At 44.7% G+C, this 23,291-nt stretch overlaps 1 protein-coding gene across 10 annotated transcripts in view; it reads left to right on the top strand.

Moving 5' to 3' along the window:
* Positions 1-23,291, top strand: part of NPRL3 (NPR3 like, GATOR1 complex subunit) — an 88,154-nt gene that overhangs the window by 23,889 nt on the left and 40,974 nt on the right. For 8 of the 10 annotated variants that reach the window (XM_072878510.1, XM_072878512.1, XM_072878519.1 and 5 more), the window contains 6 exons: positions 1,452-1,589; positions 2,339-2,495; positions 4,364-4,470; positions 5,758-5,887; positions 14,355-14,544; positions 15,702-15,894. In XM_072878510.1, coding sequence (XP_072734611.1) covers positions 1,452-1,589; positions 2,339-2,495; positions 4,364-4,470; positions 5,758-5,887; positions 14,355-14,544; positions 15,702-15,894 — 915 coding nt within the window. Of the gene's footprint in view, positions 1-1,451; positions 1,590-2,338; positions 2,496-4,363; positions 4,471-5,757; positions 5,888-14,354; positions 14,545-15,701; positions 15,895-21,212; positions 22,015-23,291 lie in introns of those variants that run through there. The other 2 variants (XM_072878511.1, XM_072878513.1) reach the window with 1 other exon arrangement.

The following is a 23,291-nucleotide window of genomic DNA, read 5'->3' as shown; positions in this document are numbered from 1 at the left end:
AGCTACCCAATGTTTTTGTTTTAAAGCTGAATTTTCAGGTCTCTCTAAACCCTGTATACAACCAGATGAACTTGAAAAAGAGCATGTTAGTTTGTGGCCTGCAATTGAATGCTAGGTATAAATGTTTAAATCACCACATAAAGAATTTCCAAGACATGTATTTGCTCCCGGCCTGCTCCTGGCATGTTTTAAAATCTGTTTTGTGTACAGGGGAAATTCCTGGGTGTTATCGACACAAAAGTCTCAACACACTTGAATTTAAAATTCAGACTGGAATTTTCAGAGTGCAAACTTTGAAATTTTATTTTAGGCCAAAAAAAATTCTTATGGAACAAAGTTTAAAATCAAAGGACATATTGAGAAATTCAGCTCTCCAGTGTGGACAAGATTAACTGTTGCTTAAGATTGATTTGCAAGTTTATATGCGTTCCTAACTCAGTATACATGAAAAGATGTGGTGGGCCTTGCCTCTTCCTCCCTGCTGGGTCCCACTGCCTCTAGCAAAGCTGTTCCCAGGCCAGCATTTCCTGCCTGCGGGCTGGGCAGTGTTGTGAAGGTTTGCAAGGGGGTGCTAGCTTAGCTCCTTATGGTATGTTACCCTTATGGTATCTTTACCCGTTTTTAAGTATAGTTACCTATCTAGGTATATTTCATATTTCTGTTGTCTAGATTTACAGACTTCTATAAAGCTACCTGAATGACGTTCATTGCTCTAATCTCCCAGCTTTCTGGGATTTTTCAGTAAAAGAGGCTTATAGTTGCTTTCAGGCTGAACATGAGGGTCAGACTTTATTGTCATTCCTGAGATGTCCATCATTTCCACTCCAGTCCTGTTGTCTGAAGTCAGCTTAAAGGCTTAGCTTAGTCCCTGTGGTTTCCTAGAATGAAGAAACCATTTAACATGCACGTTTGTGATTTCATGTGACAAGCAGGAGCAGGTTAGTAGGAAACAAACAACCTAAGCAGAACCAAAGGAGTCCATTATTGTGGAAATGTGCTGCTCATAACACCCCTTGCCCAGTACAGATATCTCGTTTTCTTTTTCCTTGGAGAGGAAGATGGAAATTGGAGGTGAAAACATTGTGCCCAATTCATCTTTGCCCTTTGCAGCTCTGGTCCAGGGAATTTTCCAGTGCCTTGCAGCAGATCTTCAAGAAGCTTTTAACTTGAGATACTGCTGCAATGCTAAGAGCAGAGGGAGCAGAAGATCAGTGTGGTGAAATCGTTCAAATCCTCCCAAAACCTCGTAGGGGATAATGCTCTGTAAGTACAAGTTAAGGAAGCCCTTGCAGCTAGGAATCAGCTGGCCCTCAGCCAGTCTGGGGATAGACAGGGTACATTGAGTCTTTTCTTGTCCTGATGTGATCCCTGTGCAGGGGTGAATTTGGACCACTGTTTTCATTTGCTATACATGGTAAATCTGTTATGTATTTATTTTCTTCCTATTCTAGTCTCTGCACAACAGGGGTGGTCCGTTTACATATCAACAACTGGCTGGAAGTGAGTTTCTGCCTGCCTCATAAAATCCATTATGTTGCCACAAACTTTATACCCCCTGAAGCAATTGAGAGAAGCCTGAAATCTATCAGGTAAGAGCAACTGTCCTTCAGAGCGTGGCTGGTCCTTCCTCCAGTTCCAGGTGTGGTGCCCCAAATGTCTGTGCTGGAACAGCTGGGGAGTGATGTGACACTGAGCTGTAGTGGTGGTGGGGCATGGGCTGAGACAGGAGACTCTGAAGCTGGTGCCGAGGTACCATGATGCTGCTGGATACGTGGCAATGTGAAGCCACAGCTTTTACATTAACATTAGGTGGTTGTACTGAGGTGATGCTGCAAGACGGGTCTGCACTGTTTCCAATCAGAGGAATTGCATGTTCATTTTAATCTGTTGCTCCAGAAGTAATTTTGCTTTTAGAAGAAAGAGAGCCCAAGCCCCATGATATCTTATTTCCTGCTCTCCATGTTCACAGCTTTTTACCTGCAAAAGTAACTAATTCTTGCTTTCTTCCTTTTTTCTAATCCGTTCTGTATTTCAGTAATGCAGATGAGCAGTTTTCAGACTAGTTCTCCAGGCTTAATGGTATGCCAGCTCAGCACAGTCATTTTTTTCTAGACACTGGGGCATCCAGTTACCATATAACCCTCTATCCCCTTTTTATGGAGAGCATCTTATCTTGTGACATAAAAATAAGCTTATTCTGAACCCACTTACAGCAAAAGGATGATATTAGAAGTTCTTTTTTACCAGTAGATTGACCCAGGTATAATGGTCTGGGAATAACTAAGCCTTTAGGAAAAGTTGCAGTTTACTGTGCAAATGTATTCCTTTTTTTCTGCAGGCCTTACCATGCCTTATTACTTTTAAATGATGAGAAGTCATTGCTTAATGAGCTCCCATTGGACTGCTCTCCTGCCTTGGTGAGAGTAATTAAAACTACCTCTGCTGTGAAGAATTTGCAGCAACTGGCTCAAGATGCTGACTTGGCATTGCTGCAGGTACGGGGAACTGTCAGCGGTGGCTGAAATTCTTTTAATTCATGAGGCATTTTCTTTCTGTGTGCCAGTGGGTTTATGTGGTACAGGAGCACATCAGTTCTCTTGATGTGAGCAGAGTGCACAGAGAAAGCGTGAGCCTTAGAGCGTGGGGAAAGGTTGGAGAGACGGAGAGCAGTGGTGCAGCGACGGTGCTTGACAGTCCTGCAGCCACATCTGAATCACAGATTGCATCTGGAGGTCTCTAGTCCACGCCACTGCTCAGAGCAAGTCCATTAAAGCAGGCTGCTCAGGAACTTGTCCGTTTGAATTCTGAATACCTCCGGGGATGGAGATCCCACAGCCTCTCTGGGCCCTGGTCCAGCATTTGACCAGCATCAGAGTGAAAAACTTTCTTCATATCTAATGGGAATTTCCCATCTTCCACCTTGTGTGTGTTGCCTCTTGTCCCGTCCCTGGGCCTGTCTAAGAAGAGAGACTTTGTCTTCTCTGTGCCTTCCCGTTAGGTAGTTAAAACCAGAACAAGTAGTACTCTTGACTTATGCCACAGTGGTCTGTCTTGGTGCTACCATGTTGATGTCTTTGTGCAAATGGAGGCATCCAAAAGGCAAGTGAAAGCTTACAGCTGCCATGGCCAAATACTGCTGCTTTCTCTGGATCTGCCAAGATCTTTTCTACTGAAGAGCTTGAAAACCTGTGCAAACCTACCTATCGATTTCCCTTAGTACATTAGTGCACGGATTTTGCAGATTCCCAGGAAGAAGCTGTAGTTTAGGCTTGGGCAACAATTTTGAGCCAGTCTCTCCAAGCCAGCAGCTCTTTCTGAATGCCTTTCCAGTATTGACAACCAGATTTCAAATGTGAATTGCTCAAGGTGATGTGACGAACCCTTGAAAAGGAAGTTTGTGCCAGTGGAGGGAATGAGACGCTGGCAGTCACGTGAGACACAAGGCCACTGAGAGACCACTGCGGATGACTGCAGTCATTGTGGCCCTTTGCTTGTCGGGCCTGATGGTTATATTAGATGATACAGGAGAGGGGAGAGACACTCCATGCTTCTAAGGGTTGATTCAGACCCAGGGACGTGATCTGTGCTCTGTGTGACAGGGGAGAAGAACACAGCTTGTCATCTCGGATGCTCCTGATCATAGGTCTGCGCCTTCTCTTATTCGAAGGGAAAGGTCCTGTTTTGTAATGAAATTTCCAGGTCTGCTTACTGTGGTCTGTGGTGTTACTTAGCGTTATATAGCTATGGGATGAACTCTGGAAATTCCCTACCGCTTCTGTAGTTTTGTTCTCCACAAAAAAGCAAAGTTAAATGCATGTAATGATACAGGCTGGATTTTATGTCTCATAGACGCTATTTATGTGGCTCTTCCACAGCCATTAACAACTACTGACTTGTTTAACACATTAAAATACTTTGTGTAACTCATTACTGAAATATGTCAGTGCATTTAAAAGGTAGTGTTAGTTTCCTTTATGTTTGTGTCATAGTAGAGGCTGATTCTTTTGTTTTTCCATGTATAACACTTAATGCATTTTGTGCATAAACAAAAATAGGTTTTGGGGGCTTGAAAAGTAGCTAAACTTCTATTGATACAGTTTGAAGAAATTCTGTTAAGGCAGGAAATACTAATTTGCTTAGAAATGTGAAGCGAACCTCTGGAAATTCATAACCTTGTCAAATGCTTTTAGATGTGCCACATGTTACATTAAACCCTGAATTTATTCTGAAGGCAGGGTGAAAGGATGGAACATTTTCCCTTCGTTCAGTTCAAATGACTTTTCTGTCATTGTATGGAACTTTTGCTGGGAGTTTGAGTTTTGCTTTTTTGCTCTCCTAATTTTTCTCTGTTTTCTCAATGCAGGTTTTCCAGCTTGCTGCACATCTCGTTTACTGGGGAAAAGCAATTATTATTTATCCGCTGTGTGAAAACAATGTCTACATGCTTTCTCCAAATGCCAGTGTCTGTCTGTAAGTAGAAGGAAAATGAGTGACTGTTGTAAGAAAGTGGTGAGAAGTGCAGATGCGCTTTCCTTCCCTGTCTTACTGGTTATAGGTTAGGATCTTTCTTCACGTATGAATTTGTTGCGACTGTACAGAACACAAACCATTACATGTGCCTGAGCTTGCAAAGCCATATAGGAGTTTGTGTGCGGTAAGGAGGGGTGTCATAGCAGATCAATATGCTTCTGCGGTGATGTAGGCCTTGGAAGCAATATTTACCCTGTGAAGCTACTTTTAGTATTTTTAGTATGCTTGCTCACTGAATGTCCGTATCAGAAAGGCTGTACAAACCTGAAGCAATACAGAAACATTTACAGAACAAAATACTTTGATTAAGTTAAATAAATGAGGGTTTCATAGGACTATTTGTGTACCTGGCATACAGCATCACCTGAAATCAATCAAAAGTAGCAAATCAAGGTAGTGTTGCTATCACTATTGTATTGTTTCATGCAATGGCATTTTATCCTGATAAGCCTTCTGGCAGACAGAAGGCAATGTGGCCATTTTGAGAGCAGGCAGTGGCAATGCAAGGAAGATGTGGAGGCAGTGGTGGGTATTTTTGCTCTACTGAAGACTGGCAACCCTTTCTGTGTTGGATTTTGAGACATTTTTAGAATCTGAGTTGTAACTCAGTTATAGGAAAATAGTTTTAAATCAAAACTTCTGTGATGGAAGTATAAAAACAGGGCTGGAAAGGACCTTGGGGTCATTCAGGAACAACTGTGCCTGTGTCATATATGGCAGTGCGGTTCCTGAAGACCTTTGTAGATGGAAATCCTAAGACAGACGGTTTTCCTAATATTTAACTTAACTCTCCCTTACTTCTGATTAGTCAGATTGCTTGTCCTGTCAGCATAGGCAGGGAGAACAATCACATCTGCAGCTGCATTTTGCATAGTCAAAGATTGTGTGTATATCCTGCCCATCCCTGTTGTCTCTTGACTGCCGAATCCCTGTTCCCTTGATCAGGACTGCGCAGATCTAGACTTTCTATGATTTTTATTTTTCTCCTCTGGATTCCCTCCACACTTTGAATAATGTACTGGAACTGAATGTAACGCCAAGGTGAAAGTGCATGTGCTTCTTGCTTACTTTTGCAGGATGCAACATGCCATAAACTATCCTTACTGTTTTTCTAGATCACAGAGAATATTTCATTTGGGAATAGGCACTTCTGTAATGCTTAAATGGATAAATGCTACACTGCCCAGCAATATAAAACTGATTTCTGCCTTTACCTCTTTTCTGTAGTTATTCTCCATTAGCAGATGCGTTTTCTTGTCAGTTCCGGGGCCACAACCTGCCGTCGATGCTTTCCAAGTTCTCCCTCCCAGTGTCACTCTCAGAGTTCAAGAATCCGCTCGCGCCACCCGTTCAGGAGGTGAGATGGGGAGTGTACAAGAGCTCCTCGTTCTCCTGCTAATGAGAACAAGGAATGGTGTTGCTTTTGGAGTCCTAGTCAGGAACCTGCTATTGCAGGTTTAGAAGTTGCCAATTACTGCGTTTCCAACCGTATGATTTGTTGTTTCACATCCACATGCCAAAAAGCTGTGGGAATGTTCAAGATGAAGCTCTGCAGATGCACTGTGCTAGCAAAGCGTAATCCTAAAAGAAAAATCAGAATGTTTCTTTTCCTTGAGTGGTACAGTAGGGAAAACTGAAACTCCATTTGGTCTGCTGAAAACTGTCATAAATTATTAGGGCTGAGTGCAAGTCTGTGGATTCATCACAATCACATTTAATTTCATTATATTCCATCTGCTTTAAGTTCACAATCTGGTTATAAAAGCAAACTGTCTATTCACTTAGCTTTTGATATGAAACTGGAATTGTTTAAAGGCTGTTACAGGAAGCAGACTCGGCACGTAGTCAACAGGAGTCCATGTGTTACAGCATTAGCATTTTAATGTTCAGATTTGGGATAATACTATATGGATTTTGGATTTGTGTGCTGTTGTTTTGCTTACACATAGATCATGGCTTGCGGCATTTCTGGAAACTGGTGAAATGCAAGAAAGAGCTCAATAATGTGAGGTCTCCTGGCTGACACTTACATTCCCAGATGAAGAAGCTTGGATCTCTGAACACAGCTCATTGCGGCAAAGGGAGCATAAGCAGATTTCTTTAGCTGATTTCTTGTAGTGTTGTTTGCTAGCCTTCATACTTTGATGACTTGCTGGCTATATGAATTTAGCCACTGTTCAGATATCTGGAAGATTAACATCAATTGTGCACACAGGCACAACTGTGAGAGAAGAATTTGTTATAATTACAGGTTGGCAGAGATTATGATCAGAGATAAAGATAACTAATGATGTTGCGTCGAATCCCAATAGTATGTACTGGTCAGCTGCCACCTTGGGAGGAGGGGAAGAGCTGTGATTACCGTTTTGTCAGTACTTCATTGTAGTTACAGACACATCTGTGTCCTGAAAATTGAAGCTGAATTAATAGCATTAATTTTATCCTAGCAGCAGTAGCTTCAGGAGGCTTCTTATTCTCAGTACTCCTTTTAAAATTAATTACTTGCCTTAATACTTCTCCTTCAATACTTCTGGTTGTTCTCAGACATCCTACTTTTCTTTAAAATACACAAATAAAGTCTGCCACTTACTGCTGCAGTTATGCCTTGAAACAACAGTGAGCGATCAATGTTTGCCAGAGCTGTTGGAGTGCTAAAATGGCTCTTTTGGAGTGTGCATCTCCTTTCTGATGCTCACATGTCTGTGGTGGAGCCCTAAAGGTCAACAGCACGGCTTGTTTTCATCATCCTTTCCGCGTGTATGGAAGGATGAAGGATGATGCTGTGAAAAGCTATGGAAGTGCCTTCTACAGTCTGAAAAGGGGAGGTGAGAACTGTGGTTGCAGGAGACTCGGGGCCACATTGGCAAGACACGTGTGTGAAGATGAAGCAGACCACACTGGTAGGCTGTTGTGAGTCATGGCGAGCTTTTTTTTTGATAAAGCTAAGCATGACAGTTCTTGGGGGAGTTTAGGCTAGAGAGAGTTTTTAGATGTTTTCATATCAGTACATTCATGTAGGAAAAGTATTTTCTTCTACTTCGATTTACTTATGTAGAACTCTTTCTATTATTGTTTTGTTAGGAACTAGCCTTTTAAGAGAGATGAATCCAATCCCTATCCTGAGGTGGTAAGGCTCCAATTGTAATTAACAGAGATCTAGTCAATAGAGCAATTAATCTGATGAAATGTGGGTGGGTTTTTGTTCTGCTGTGCAGTGATAAAAGATGCTTTACTCTGAACTGTAAATACTGTCAAATTGTATTTGCTTTGCCATTGAAAAAAATTAACAAAATTTGGACCTTTCACTGTAATTTTGTTCTTTGTGTACAGAGGAGGAGGGGATGTGGGGTTTTTTTAACTTTGAAGGTTTTCACTAGTAGTCTGTTATTTTGTGCTTTTCATCATGGTGACTGTACTGTCTCTGTATTTCCGAAGGTCATCTGTGCTGGAAGGTTAGTACTGTAGGAAGGGCTGTGTTTTCTGCAGAAGCTGTTATGGTCTCATGGCATCCATCCCATTTGATTCTTGTCTTAAGCATGGGATTGGCTCCCTCCTTTTGGTATGTGCTGCTGGATAGGCAGAGAATACGGAAGGCTTTAATAAAGTGTATGATACAAAATAGGAAAGCTGTTAAAGAGCCCTTCAAGTCATACTGCTTGATTTGAAAGAGGACAGTTATTTTTGTTTGCTTACTGTTATATGGGTGGAGTTGCTCCATTCCTTTGGGTAAATTAAAAAAATGTGACACTGGCATTTTTATACTTGGGGTGCTGCTGTGGTTTTTGGCTGGTAGGAGGTACAACCAACCTGCAATACCCTGAGCAAGGAGAAGGATAAGACTGTCTTGAAAGATGGAGTGTGTGTCTACATTCTGCTTTTGGTGTCTGTCTGTCAAGTAGGTAGGAGATGTCCAGTGGGTGGTGTCTGCCAGGACTGCCAGTGCTCTCAGCGTACCTTAGGCTAGAGGCAGGAATTTTTCTTGAGCCTGTCTTCTTGATCTTGTTTCTTGCCTGTGATGATGAGCAGTATACTGAACTCTCCAGTTGCTGTATATCTATCAATGGTCTTGTGCTTATAATTTGCAAAGGTTTTGGTATTCGTGTAGTGATCTCTATGCTAGCTTCCCTTTTTCTGTGTTTAACTTGCCTTGCTTGGGTAGCAATGTTGCAGCAGCATGAGGATGCGCCTACGCCTACAGCTCAGCTGATCTAACAATATCTCAGTGCTGCTGAGAGAAGGAGGCCCTGTTTTTCCTTTCCACTCTCAGGTGCGTGCACACATGCCTTTTTCCTTTCCCTCTTCCCTTTACGCTAGAGTGCTGGCTCTTGTCCAGCTTGATTCTACTCACTTAACTTGTTTCAGCCACACTAGTTTTCTGCCAGGTTAGCAGATGGAATTCGCTCGGGGGGAGATCCAGCAAGCTCCAGGGCTGGTACAGAACAAGGGAGGCACTTCTGCAGCTGGGGATGTGAGTGAGGAAAGCAGAAGCTACTTTCCCCTTTTCACAGTGGTGAGCTGTCTGTTTGTTCTACCGTGCTGTGTAGTGTCACCTGGAATTGCAGCAATCCAATGCAGCCTGGGACTGTCCTGAACAGCAACCAGTTTAGCTCATGCTGCTGGTGCTGGATCTCACCAGGGTGCAGCCATGGGGTGAGGAGATCCTGTGAGCTGATGCAATAGGGAAACTCATCTTCCCTTTTAGTGTTTTTGTGGGAAAAAAGCAGTTTGTGTCTCCTCTACCCTGACCACAAAGAAGCTGTCCTTCCGTCTGCTGCCCGCGACTGTTGGTCCTGTCCCTGTGCTCTCCTCTCGCACGTGTGGCACAGCCTTGATGTGACCGCAGAGCACACCAGAGTGGAGCTCTGGTGGTGTTCAGTGTGGTGCACACCCCTTCATAACCTCCTGTGAAAGCACAGAAACACTTGGTGATCTAAAACCTTTAGCTCAACGCACGTTCATTGACAGACTACGTGTACTAGGCACATGCTGGAGAACTGCAGCTGCTGCATGGGAATGCTTTAACGTGCTTTTCAGTGCAAGGCTTGCTTCGTACAATATCGAAGTTTCTTCACCCAGCTACTCTGCGCTGTTTCTTTGCAAACCAAGAGAAAGGGATAATGCTTGTGGTTTCCCCTCCTCTGTGCATTATGGCCTCAGCTAGTTCATCTGTTTCAGAAGAAGGTCTAACATCTCTCTACCCTGCCTTGAGGAACAAACATGGACTAGCAGGGGAGATCTTTCCACCCATAACGTAGAAGGAGTGTACCTAGGTGAATTAGACATCCAATTTCCTCGCTGCATCCCCTTCACTACAGTAGCTCTTTGTCATAATGAACATTGTTATTATTATTGTAGTTACCTAATTCTCCCTTGACGGGGCTAGGATAACTGCAGAAAAAAACAGATGGGAAAGTATGACAGCTGCCACTGAACAAAATATGTTTAATTTTTCACTTTTGTTTTAATAAGTCTGGCCATCCTGTTGGGAGTAAGGCATCAGTAGATGAGGCCTCTGCCTTATGCATCCGGAAGATGTGGCGTGCTTTGTGTAACAGCTCGGTGGAAAATGAGCACGTGTGTCAGGGGATGGGAGTGGGAGGAGAGCTGCATGCAAATACTGAATAGGCAGTTGTGTCTTCTGAGACACGCTGCAAATGGGACTGTTCTCCTGGGCATCTGGAAGGCATTAAGAGTCACGGGAGCTTTTGTTGGCAAAGGTATGGAAGTAGTATTAAGGTGCATTTGTATTCAGTTGGACTAGGTATAAAATCAGGGTTTTTCAGTGTCGCAAGTTAAATATGGCTTTCTAGGCCTAAATGGAGGGAATGGTTAAGTTCTCTTAGCAAAGTGAGAATTCAAAGCTGTTACATCATGATTAAAATGGCAATATTAGACAATAAATGTTTTGTCCTACATTAGTAGGGGTCTTCGGAGTGTTTTCTACAAAACAGGGAGAAGTTTCAATAGCTGATCTGTTTTTCATAAAACAGCGTGGTTTGAATGTTAAAGAAAGGTAATACATTTCAGCAAACATCCATTTACCCTAGCGACTTTGAAGGTGCTCTCCTGCTGAGCCAAAGCAGCACTTAGTTCACAAGTCAGTCCTTGAAGAGTGCATGTGTCAAATAACCAGTTAATCCAGACTGGAGAAAGGGGGTTCATATACTTTGGTGGGCAAAACAAGCTGTGTTTTAACTAAGAGTGTATCCTCATGTAGTGAGAAACAAGCTAGGATTGAGTGCTTCTGGGTCGCTGTTTTCCCTTCCCTTTCCTGAACCTGTTGCTGGTCCCTGTTATTTTGGCATTTTCTGTAGCTTTTTAGGCCTGGGAATGAAACAGCCTTAAAGAATCCTTGCAGGAAATGCGTTTTATTTAATGCATTACTCAAGAGTGTTACAAATGCTCCCTTTGATTCCCAGAGGGAAGAGAATAATGAATGCTGGATCTTGTCCCTCCAAGACTTGGGGCTGAGCTTTCCTCTGACTGTCCCAAACTGCCCAGATGGGCTGACATATAGTGCCCGTGTTTTCAGAAGCTAATACGTCTTCTCTGCTTTTGTCAGTAAGCACAAAGCAGTGTATTGTTCCTAACGCCTTCTGTGCTGCCTTGCATGACAACATACTCTAACTTTGCTCGGGGCCTGCTGCGCCACGAGATGGGGAGAAAAAGGGGATGGCCACCGGCTGATCCGTGCCAGCGGGAGTGGTCCAGATGCTGCAGCAGACAGGACCCCCTCAGAGCAGACTGGAAAGAGGCAGCGTGGGGGAGATGGGAAAGGTGAAAGGAATATGGATGAAATTTAGAACTGATTGTTAGTTAAATTAAGCAATGAAAAATGTTTCCTTTTGTATTTCCATCATGGTCCTGGTGTTTCAGCCAAAAAAGGCTGGCTATGGCTTCCTACAGTGCCACATGATGACTGAGTGAGTGGAGGCAGTCCTGGGACTGAAGCATACCCTTGCCTGGGAAGCTACTCTCAGCCCTTTTTGGCTTCAGCAAGGAGCCCAGCTAATCAAGCAGACTGAGACCAAGCACTAAGATAACCCTGTATCTTTGAGGGAGGAAGAGCGTTTCCGACAGCCAGAGCAGCACAGATGGTGCAGGGAAGCCTTCTCTCCTGCAGACCTGTCTGTAAGCTCTATCAAGAGGAGCAGATGGAGAATGGATGTAAATTCAGTGTTTGTGTCCAGAGACAAGCAGCAGAACATATTAACAAAGCTTCTGCTAGACCTTATCTGTGAAAACACTTGCTGCTTTTGGTAAGAAATAGGTTTAAACCTGGAAAAGGTATTTATGTGTGGGCAGGACAAAGTGGAAATGGTGGTGTGAGGCACGTTTGCAGTGACAGCACAAAGTGCACCACTCTGGGCATGGTGCAGGACATGCTTGTGCTTTTTTCTAGGACTAGATTTTAAGAGGTACCAAATTCCTGCTGAAGTCTAGCTTATTACAGATAATCGTCAATGATCATCATTCTCTCTTATCTAGGGATGATTGTTCAGGCTCACTTCAATAAGGAAGAACAGTTTTCTCTAGTTTTCAAGTTAGTCACAGCCGATCTCCAGCTCTCCCACTTATGGCACAACGGCATTTGGCAATCGTTGCACGACATTACAGTTGTAAAGCTGTAACACCACTTTTGCCTGGCTTCTTGTTCCACTGAGCCATAGCTGCTGTCTCAAGGGTGGCTTTCTAGATGCTTGCATAAGAGCATAGAGGTGAAGGTGCGTATGCAGAATTAGAGAGTGTTGGATAAGACTTTCCACACACACAGAGCTGTAACGAAAGCAACTGGCTATTTTTGTAATTCATGAAACCACCGAAGTGACCAGTGGAGGCTGGTCTAGGTCAGGCCCTACCTGGCAGATCTGCAGGTCTGGCAGAGCCTGTCTTACAGTCTCGTTGAATTGCCTTGGATTTTTCCAGGGTTATTTTGTGCTGTGAAATGTGCAGACCTCTTTCATTTGATGTGAAACTAGCTAATCAGACATCGCTGTGTGCCAACAGGTTGGAAATATAAGTAAAATATATGAGACATCTTTCCATCCTGGCCTGCATCTGGAAGGAAGGTTTTTAGCAACGTAATCACTGGAGTAAGCCTCCTCTCTCTTCCTGGCTGATTTCAGATGTTAGCAAAACACTATGCATTTGGTATCTTTTGCCAACCTTCCTCTTAGATTTTCTGCTTCCTAATAGATTTTGTTTTAAACATGTAAAATGAATTATGGCTTTTCCAAAAAAGATATGTTTGAAGGCGATCCCGGATAATATGTTTTAAGATTAAAATCCATTCAGCCCCCAAAAGTGGTAATCCCTGAAAAGACAGGGTGTGGGTCTGTCTGCAAACAGATGATGCTTCTTTTGTGATTTGATAGCAGAGGAACGGAGAATTATAAGATTTATGGAAAAAGGAAAATTATGTGGGCTGATGAACTTCAGTTTGGGGCTTTTATTGAGATTTGGCCCGTTATCCTGATGATTAATACAGCAGAGCTAGCTTCCGTCTCAGAGTCTGAGCTCATTCTGCATGTGTTTCTCTCACCAAAACAGTGTTGGTTGCTATGAAATCCCCAAACAGCTTTTGTCAGTGAATCAGTGTTTTCAGAGCCGTTAGCTATGGCAAGGGTTGCCTGCAGTGGTATGAAAAGGCTTTTTGTGCAGAAATTCAGACACGATGATGCGTTTTGAATGCTCCTCCAAAACTCCTGAAAATAGGTCATGCCAAGAACCTACAAACGCTTGTCCCTCACCCTGCCCACTGCTTTCAGCATTGCTCTGGGGACATTGCGCAGGTCTTCAGCTGCTGTAACACAAAGGTGTTTTGCATGTTTGTTTAATGTGTCATCTCTTGGTGCTTTTGAAACTCTTGCCTGTCTGCACCCTAGAAGCCTAGGTGCCTTTATAAGCTTGGCCTGTCCTATTATTGCAGAGGGATGGTGAGCAAATGGGGGATATTAACCCTTTGCATGGAGGGGGGCACTCCTTGGCAGCGGCAGGCTGCTGTCTCTTGCCAAGGTTTCTGCTGCTGTTAGCGCTATTTCTGCATCGCTGAGTCCTGGCAGAGCTCTGATCTCTGGAGTCTCTCCCATGGTTTTGCAGCAATTTCCCATCTGACGGCAAATGGCTCCTACTTCTGGGCACCTGTCCTGGCCGCTTCAGCTCTGCCCCATCACCCTGCCCTCTCCCTGGCTTTCTAGGGGAACCTGCACTTTAACCTGACTGCTCTGGGATTAACCCTTCGGTGATTAGTGATTTTAGTGGGCCTTGTTTAGGAACTAGCAAACTGATCTCAGGGCTCACACTGTTGGGCCATGGGCATCTGGGCCTGCGTCTGGTTGACTCATTTCCCATGTCTGGTCTCTCAGAAGGAAGACTGTCCCATTTTTGTAGCACCTACTAAACTTGTTTTGTTAAAAGAGGACCGAACAAATCCCTGTGGGGTTGTATGGCTACCTTTGTATGGCTAAAGCATTATGTGCTGAGGGCATTCAGCTGCTCTGCTAGAACATAGCAGGTGGTGGGGCTACGGCAAGGGGACAGGGCTGGTTCGTTTGAGGACACTGACTGTGCTGGTCAGTGTTGCATAAAGACATGTTGATCATTAAAGGTTTGATTACAGCCTCAGCATCCACAAAGGCTTTGGGGGTAAATGAACATGTGTGCCTGATCACCTTTTTATGATTGGAGGAGAGATAAAACTGTGGTGTGGGGTGGAATGCATTTCTCCTTGTGACTTCTTAAGTCCCAAAGCCTAAGCTTTGTGCATTGTTTTCCTCCTGTATTTTATTTCACGGGTGTTTAATACCTCATTTCTCTTTCTGCAGACTCAGCTCATTCAAATGGTGATATGGATGCTCCAACACCGGCTTCTGATTCAGCTTCACACGTATGTCTGTCTGATGGTGCCACCAAATGAGGAGGATTTCCGAGCCCAAGATGAAGACATGCCCTTTACTGCCAGAGTTGGAGGCCGAAGTTTAAGCACCCCCAATGCTCTCAGCTTTGGTTCTCCAAGTATGAGCACACTTTTCTCTGCTGTTCAGACTACAGCCCACTTCTAGTGCTTCCCTTAGCAATGCCTAGGGTAATCAGGCCTTGGTAACAAGACAACTCGTCTTTGCTGGAGTGCATGCTAATTATGTCCAGCCCTTCTTAAATTTAGAGTTGGGCATTGGTGAAAGTCTTAAGGGCCTTGAATTCTTGTTTTTAAAAACAAGTAGTGCTTTGTAATTTGCCAAGTTCTCATTTGGTCATGTAAAATGTTTTTATTTTGTCAGAGATACTTCTATTTTTTCAAAGTAACTTCCTACTTCCTTGCTGTACTCAATGCTGTACTTCCGTGTTACTCTGGCTGCACTGCTGTTACTGCATGAATTTTGGTTTTCAGGAGAGGAAGAAAATTGTGAGAATTTGTTTCAAACAGCATTGGTTTCTGTGGGCTGTAGAGCTACCTAAGGAGATGCAGAGCTAGCTGTCATTCTCACAGATGGTTGATTTCTGTATATGTCTCCTGATTTTTTTAATCTCCTCAATGCTGTTCTTCAGGGTGATTCCAGGAAAGCATTTTTTCAAGAGTATGAATCAGATACAATGCTGAAATCCCCAGACTTTCCTGCCTGTGCTGTTATGAGCAGCATTCTCAGAACAGCACTGAGGTTGGATAACGGGAGAGATTCTCTGTACAACTTTCAGCTTTACAGAAGTCATGAATTAGGGCAGAAATCTTGGAACGTGAGTCAGATAAGTCTGCGATCTGCTTATTCTGGCTCACTCACAAGAGGATATTGCTTCTTGGCCTTTCTTTCTGCTTGCTCCCACCTTCTGTGCTGTTAAGCTTTTCATGTTACCACTTCACGGTATTCCAGCGGAGCTGGCTGGGAATTTTCTTTTCAGATGTTTTTTATGGACTGTTTATGGTCTCCAGAAGTACAGTTTTCCACATAAATTGATGACTTTGTTGAAACATTTGACTTTCCCATTGAGAAAATTGCTGTGTTGTCATATGACTAATTGCAGATACATGTAGCATTACGAGAGCCACTTTCTTTGCTCTACAAATCTGAAGGGATTATTTGGAAAGACTGCATAGAAACAGCCTGAATTGATAATCTTTGCATCATTATGCTGAGGAATATAAAAATTCTGTGTCTCTTTCTCTCTTCCCCTGATAGCTAGTAGTGATGACATGACTCTGACAAGCCCTAGCATGGATAATTCCAGTGCTGAGTTGATACCTGGTGGGGACTCACCCCTAAATAAAAGGATGACAGAGAATCTCCTAGCAAGCTTGTTGGAACATGAGCGGGAAGCTATCCTTAATGTCCCTGCTGCTCAAAATCCAGAAGATCTTCGCATGTTTGCAAGGTAGGAAATGAGGAGTGCAGAATGTAATCTTTTTTTCTTATCCTTGCTGTTTTATTGAAGGATTGGTGTGGACTCTGAGCAAATCCCGTTAGCTTGGGATTTTGGAGGATAAATTCTTTTGGGTTTGTTCCCCTTATACCTATTTCATCTGTGCACATCATTTTTTGACAGAAACTAATATATGTGTCACAAGAACACTTGTTAACAAAGAGTCCTGGATGTGTGAAGGAGCATCAGGGCATATGGTTGGACAACAGGGACTTCACTGTTTGCCTGCCAGTTTTCCTGTGTCCACACATGGTAGACATAAAACTGCATGGCCTGAAAAAACTTTCTAAGCATGCAAAGCAAAGACCCAGTCATGCTGATGCTGTCATTTTGTGTCTGTTGATATTTCCAAGCCAGCTATCCTATATTTTTTTAAGGTTTGTAACTCCATGCAAATATGAGACAAAGAGCATCAGACGCAAAGCCAGCCTGAATACTTTTACAGACCAGTCTACAAAGGTTTCAAGGTCTGTTTTGCAGAGATGAGCTGCTCATTACGTTAGGTTAGTTAGGTTAAAGTCATTAGGATGTGTGATTAGTAGCACCCCGTTTTGTTGTTATAAATTTCAACACAACAAAAATATGCAAGATGTGGTTCTGCACATGGTAAAAAGCAGAATGACTTCCTAACCAGCCATCTGGGAAAAAGGTGTGGGGGAAAATACTTTTTTTCCCTAAGCATTTCAAAACTCAGTGGCATCACTGGAATGCAGCTTTCACTGGTTTTCATACTTGTGGAGCAGAAAACCACCTGAGGCAAGTTCTGCAGCTTTTCCTATACTTCCCAGATTCACTTGGTAATCCCCTGAAAACCTGGTTCTCACTCTAGGATGGATATAGTCAAGTAGCCTAGAGAAACTGCAATAGCAAGAAAATACTTCTTGTCTGCGGCAAAGTTTGCAGCTATGCTGCGCTCAGGTATTTTCACAGAGTTCTCCCAAGCTTGTGGCTAGTTACTGCTCTCTGAATTACTTGTTTCCTTCTCCATCTTCTGTAAACTGTTCAGAGGATATTCTCTGATTGGGAGGCAACACTTTGTCCATTAGAACACTTTGAAATGTTTTTTCCTCATTACCAGATAAGTCATTACAAAACCAGTGAGAAAGGAAAGTAAAAACTAAATTATAATTGGTGATATCTTAAGACAGAATTTGTGGGGGACGCTTTGGACCAGTTTAGTGGCAATGCAGAGTCTTAGTTATCCAAGGGAGAGGAAAGGATTTCATGATTGCTCCCCTATCACTTCCCTCATCTGGGTAAAACAGCCATTTGAAAGCTTTGGAATTGCAGATGAAAAAAATTACTTCGATTTCTTCATAAAATCAGTTGCCGTAAGCAGGCAGCTGTCTTAATGATGCTTATTTTGCAGTTTGCTCGTGCACCAGGTTCTTTTGCAGATCCCCAGGATACTTTGCTAAGTCTGAAATTCCATTGTACTATAGATTGAATTGACAACTGCATAGCTTACTCTTAAGTCAACAGTGAGGAAGAGAGAAGGTATGATGAACAAGTGGGTCCTATGGGTAGGATGCTGGAGTGTACAAATAGAAATGTTTATGCAAGATGCTCTTGCTTACTGGTGGCTTTATGAGACACCATAACTTGGAGGTTGTGAGTGTATTTTCTCTCTCTTTGTGCTGTAAACCATCAGAGATGAGTGTCTGGGTAAACCTATCTTTCCTAATGAAAGTGCAAACAATTGTGGAGAAGCCGCTGCAGCGAATGAACTGATCTCCCTCATTACCCTAATGCCGGTTACTGCGTCAGCTCTTCTTTTTGCTTCATTTTGAGGAATAGCAGCCTAATGAGGGCTGTGCTATGGCAAATAGCTCTGCTGTATCAGCTGCCTCCCAGAACAAACTCCTGCTATAAATGCATAGTTAGTGCGCTAAATATACTGTAACTGCCCTTCCAAGTATAGTTGTGTGTGCACACAAAGGGATGGGCTATTTTCAGCAGAGCAATAAAGTTCAGCCCCATATATTTTCTTGTGTCTATGCCTCTGAACGCCTGTTATTCATTAAACAGATGGCAGAAAGAGCTTGTCCCTGTCCATTGCTATGCACAGCCGGTATTTGCAAGGCAGAAACCTTAAGGGGAAATAAGGAATACTGAAGCTTGGCTCCAGCATTGGCTGCATTAACCCTTGTAACATTGAATGGGAATTGAAATCCAAGTTCTTTCCTTAGGTGCTGCTGGAGGAGGGTTGGCATGTCCTTCCAGAAGTAAACTTGAGAAGGAGACAAGTTCTTTTTGAGCTAGGTCTTTGGTAACGTACACAAAGTGTTCCTCATTGCACATTAAGCAGTACTTTTAAAGACAGTTTGAGGCTTCACTGATGGCTTCTCTCCCAAGCCATGGGTGTGGAGTCACTTTCAGGATTTTTTTTCTTGCTCTTGGATTGGGACATGGAGGCCCTTTACTCCACTGAGGAATGCTCATTGGTGGCACTAAGCTGTGGATAGTTCTGTTCCATCTTCAGGCAGTGATGGTGGAAGGGATATCTCCTTGGCCAGAAATAAGCTAATTTTATTTGAATGACTGGTCTGAGATAATCCTTTTTTATGCAGTGTTTAAGAACACTACACTGCTGTTAGAGGGGTAGCTCTTATAACTTGAAGAGGGGACAACAGTGATGAGCAATGGAAGGCAATAATCTTCCATCGCCGCATCTGGATCTGGAAGTGCACATCTGTCAATAGACATATCTGTGCAGCTTCAGAGGGACTCAAACGCAGTGTTACTGCCCCAAGAAATGCATCTTACGTCCCATTTGGGTCCTATAAATGTTCACCGCTCAAAAAGGCAAAGGTAGTGCCCATCTTTACTGGAGCTGTGAGCCCCAAGTTACAGCTTTGTAGATTCTAGTTGGACTTTTGGGAAAACTTCTTCCCCAGGAGGGTGGTACAGCCCAGGACAGATTACCCAGACATGTGGGGGGATCTCCATCCTTGGCGGGTTTCATAGCTTGGCTAGAAAAAGCTACAGCATTGGCAATAATCCTGCTGGAGCAGGATGCTGGACTAGACTTTGGAGGTGTCTTCCAGCCGGCATTTTTGTGATATTCTTTAATATCCTCTCTAGCTTTTATTGGAGTGGAAAGTATTTCATCTTGACCGGTTACAAATCCAGACTCTTTTTGAATATAGGATGGATTTATTTATTGGAAAACTCCTGCTTAGTCTGCGTTGCTGTTGAAAGCCAGGTCGAATTAATTGCACAGAAGACAGCTGTGCCAGGAGATGAGAGCATGGGCAAGCACAGTGAGCAGCTTTATAGAAGGGAGGGAATATGGAGCTTTTAAAATCTTCAAAATCACTTTTTGAACAGCGATACAAGTTACAAGATGCGAAAATTACTGTTAATACCTCAGGGAACAGTCTGGTTTTGACACATGCACACACAAACCCACCCTGTCCCTGCTAACGGTCACTTCTCAGTGCACTGGTTGTCATTGGCGCAGGGAAGGAAGCCAATTAGTCTGATTTAAATACCCAGTGGGAGATAGTGCAAAAGGCAAATGCACAGCCCAGATAGTGGAAAGGTAAATATGACCGGAGCTTGTCCGTCTGTTGTTTGTTTTTACTGCAGGTACAGAGACGTAGCAATTACGTTCTACATAATGGTGCCAACTTGAGAGCTGGCAGATGAACATCAAAGCAGAAGGGAGTCTGCAGTGTGCTGGGGGCTGCACAGCCCTGGGCTGCCTGCAGGGACGAGACAGTCAGGTTCCCAGCTCTGAGCTTAAATACAGTTGTTTGGGGAAGGAGCGGAGGGTCGGGAGGGACACAGCAAGTTGGGAGAGCAGAGAAACACAAATGGCAGTGTACTGGAGGTAAAACCTACTCTGTGCAGTGTAGAGGGAGGGTGTGATGGAGGGAGACTTGTTGCGCAATGACTCCTCTCCAGTCACCCATGAAGGGTAGCGGGTGACAGGAGTGCCTAGTCTGAGCAGCAGAAGACAGCCAGGCAAACGTCAGTCCTTCAGGGAAAGGCCTCATCCTACTGTCATGTGAAAGTAGGCGGGAATGCTCTAAGGGATATTTGGTGTCTTTTGAGGGCTGTTACTGCGTGAGGACTGTATGAATGAATTGGAAAACAGATCTTGCCATCTCCACTCATTTTTACTGTCAGTTGGCATGAAGCAGCAGGCCAGCGTATTCCTAAACTGCAGATGGGTATGGAAACACGAGCAAAAGCTGCTGAAGCGCAGAGCAGAGCGTGATGTGTAACACATGCGGACGCGCATCTGTCTGTGTAGCTGAGGAAGTGATTCTGGCGTATGCGTTTGGGCCTTGACGGGTAGGAGTATTTGAGTGACATGTGCAGTACAGCTCCTACCTTTGGGAGGTTGTTAAGACCATTAAGAGACTGAGCAGCAAACTCTAGCTTTGTCTGGAGGGCTGGCTTGGTGTTACAGCTCCGAAGGGTCTCTGGGGAACAGGTCTTCAGCAATCGGGGACTTGCTGCAGTGCAGAGGCTGCAGCGGTTCGTCTTAGACCTGGCCATGACTGACTGTGCAGGGCTGAGGTTATCTGATGTCTGTAGCATGCTGGTGCCCAGCAAAGGGGTATCTGTGCCATCTCTAAAGAGAGCTGGGAATTTAAGAAGTCAGTGTGGTTTTAGCTTAGACTTCAGGGTTTTGGGGCTCTTTGAGGGCTTTATAACTCCCAGAGCTTCTCTGTGGTGCCCGTCACCAAAATGTCCATCTCCCTGTTGTGACTGCTCCACCTACCCCAAGCTAACCAAACCTCAAGACTGCATGACCTGTAGTTACCAAGCCCCTTGGGCTGCTGTGAGGGAAAATATGCTCTTAATTCTAAAAGCAAGCGTAGATACCCCGGCCTCTGATGCAGAGCTGTGGTGAAGGGCAGTGTAGACCCAGGAAAGAGAGGGCAGAAGTAAATCTGCCACTTCCTGACTTCTCAAGGCTTGTTGCCACTTGTGGTTCCTTGCTTTCTGGAGTTAAAACTATGTTGAAAATTGACAATCTCAGGAAATGCCCCAGGCTAGGAAACCTTTTGATACAAGGAGGACCTTTGCAAAGCCCCGAGGAGGGGGAGTCCCCTGCTTTTCCAGGGGATTTCTGTGCTAGGCATGCCTAAGGTAAGAACCGATTTAATTCACTTTTCATGTAAATGAGGGACACAACCCAAACACCTTCTGATTTGCGTCCTATGGGAGAGGAAACCTTGAGGGTGGCAGTACCAGTTCTAGCTGCGTGCATTTGGTTTTGGCCCACGTGCCTCCCTTGCTCTCCTTCCCCACAGGCTGCTGCACTATTTCCGAGGCCGACACCATTTGGAGGAGATCATGTACAACGAGAACATGCGTCGCTCCCAGCTGCTGATGCTGTTTGACAAATTCCGCAGTGTGCTGGTGGTGACCAGCCATGAGGACCCCGTGATTTCGGTTTTTCAGTCTCTCTTAAAGTGACTCTGCTGGCAAAGGAAGGGAACCTGCTACGCTCTCCCTATTGATAGTCTAAAAGATGCCTAAAAACTGAAGGAGGTGATTTCAATTCCTTCTTGCTGTGTGACATAGAAGGTTCTCCCCCTCCATGCCTTGATTTCCCTCTGCTCCCTGGGGTGACAGCTGAGGACGGTCTGTGCGAGGGCTCTGGGGCCTGCTGCAGGACAGTGTGCGCTTGCTCAGCCTGGATTCCTGCCGTGCCACATTCACAGCATGGGAGCTGCTGGTTTACAGCCCTTCCCTGACCCTGCTCCCTCCCCAGGGCTTGTGAGAGGGGGCCAAGAAGACTTCCACTGCCGCGTTACTGACGGAACTTCACCTTTGGGTGGACGCTGGTGCATCAGAAGTGCTTTCTCTGCTCTCCAACAACATGACTGCTGGGTCATTCAGCCGCGAGCACCATTTGTGAGCAGGCTGTCCCCATGGCAGAATGCGCATGGCCTCTGCTCAAGGGCAGAGTGGAGTTGGCCTGGCTTTTAGGGAAACGTCCCTGGGCGCTGAGGAATTCTGTTTGATCATCGGTATCTGGCAGCAGTGAGGACTGCTTGATAGGTAGGAAGGCAAAGTATCACAAGTAAACAGTTTCATGAATGAGAATGACTCGCGCAGTGTTACAGCTTATTATTTCCTCTCCCCAGTATCCTTATTACTAAGTGTCTATTGGAGCACGGCTGTCACCGAGCAGCCTATGTGTTTGTGGGTTTTCATGGTTTCCAGTTTTTGACTGGGGGTGGGGAGCTTGATTGTTGAGCAGGACTGACATTAGCTGGCCAAGCTGCTAGTGCACGGACATATTAGTTCCACACAGCCAGAGGCTGGTGCTAAGGGCACTCAGACTTGTCCCCCAGGGCCTGTTCTGTTCCTCCATTCCCCTCCCTGCAAGCATGGCTGTGGCTGCAGGAAACCAGACTGGGAACCTGGCCTGGGTTAAAGCTATCCGGCTGAAAACCAAGATACAGGTCTTTACATGGCTGTGTTTCCTGATCTGGTTCAGGACTGCTCCTCCAGCTGTGCTGGGGCTAGAACAAGAGGCGACAGCCCTGTTCCTGCGGACAGCAGGAGCTTATGCCAGCTCACCCCTGGCCTGCATGAGGCCACTGTTCCCCACAGCTGCTCTGTGCTGCGTGCCCAGGGAAGGGGGGGAGACCTTTACCTCTGTGGTGGTGGCTTCCAGTGGTGTGTGGTGTTAAAAGACTGTCAGGCTCCTCCTTAAGACCTTCCCTTATACCACACACACAAGCTGGAGTTTTTCCCAGAGTTGCAGGCTCTCACAGAGCAGCTTCACTTGCCCACACAAACTGGGTGAAACTGTGAGCTTTATATAACTTAATCTACCACCAGCAAGGCACAGTCGCGCCGGGGGAGCCCGGTGTCCACAGTGCACCAGACAGCTGATGACTCACAGTCCCTTCAGTGAGTCTTCCCCTGCAGCTGCAAGCAGGGATGTTATAGAAGAGCAAAAGCAGTATCCGACCTAAAAATCAGATCAACATTGCTGTAGGGCCCCAGTCCCAACCAGCCCCCAGCAACTGCATCTCAAGGTGAGCTACTGAGCTTGGCATAACACAAGCTGTTCAGAAGGGGCCAAACAAGATTTTTTTTCATGTGATGGGGACAAGGGTTTTGAAAAACTTGAGCTTTCTTCTTGCATATGAATCTCCTAATGGGAGCGTGGGGTGGGGGGTGTGTGCCTGCCACCCTTCAAACTGCCACCGTGGCTGCTGTTCGGCAGGTTCTGCCCTGAATCCTAGAGGTTTTTTCCCCCCTGTATGTCATGGCAAATCTCAGCATTGGTGCTTTCTCTGTGTTGGGGTTCACACACTGGTAAGTTTTGAACTGGTCTCAAAAGCAGCTGGGATAACAAACAAATATTCTTG

Source organism: Ciconia boyciana, chromosome 13 (assembly GCF_034638445.1).
Source record: "Ciconia boyciana chromosome 13, ASM3463844v1, whole genome shotgun sequence".
Taxonomy (NCBI): domain Eukaryota; kingdom Metazoa; phylum Chordata; class Aves; order Ciconiiformes; family Ciconiidae; genus Ciconia; species Ciconia boyciana.
Note: the sequence above shows the minus strand (reverse complement) of the source record. Positions and strands in the feature narration are given on the sequence as shown.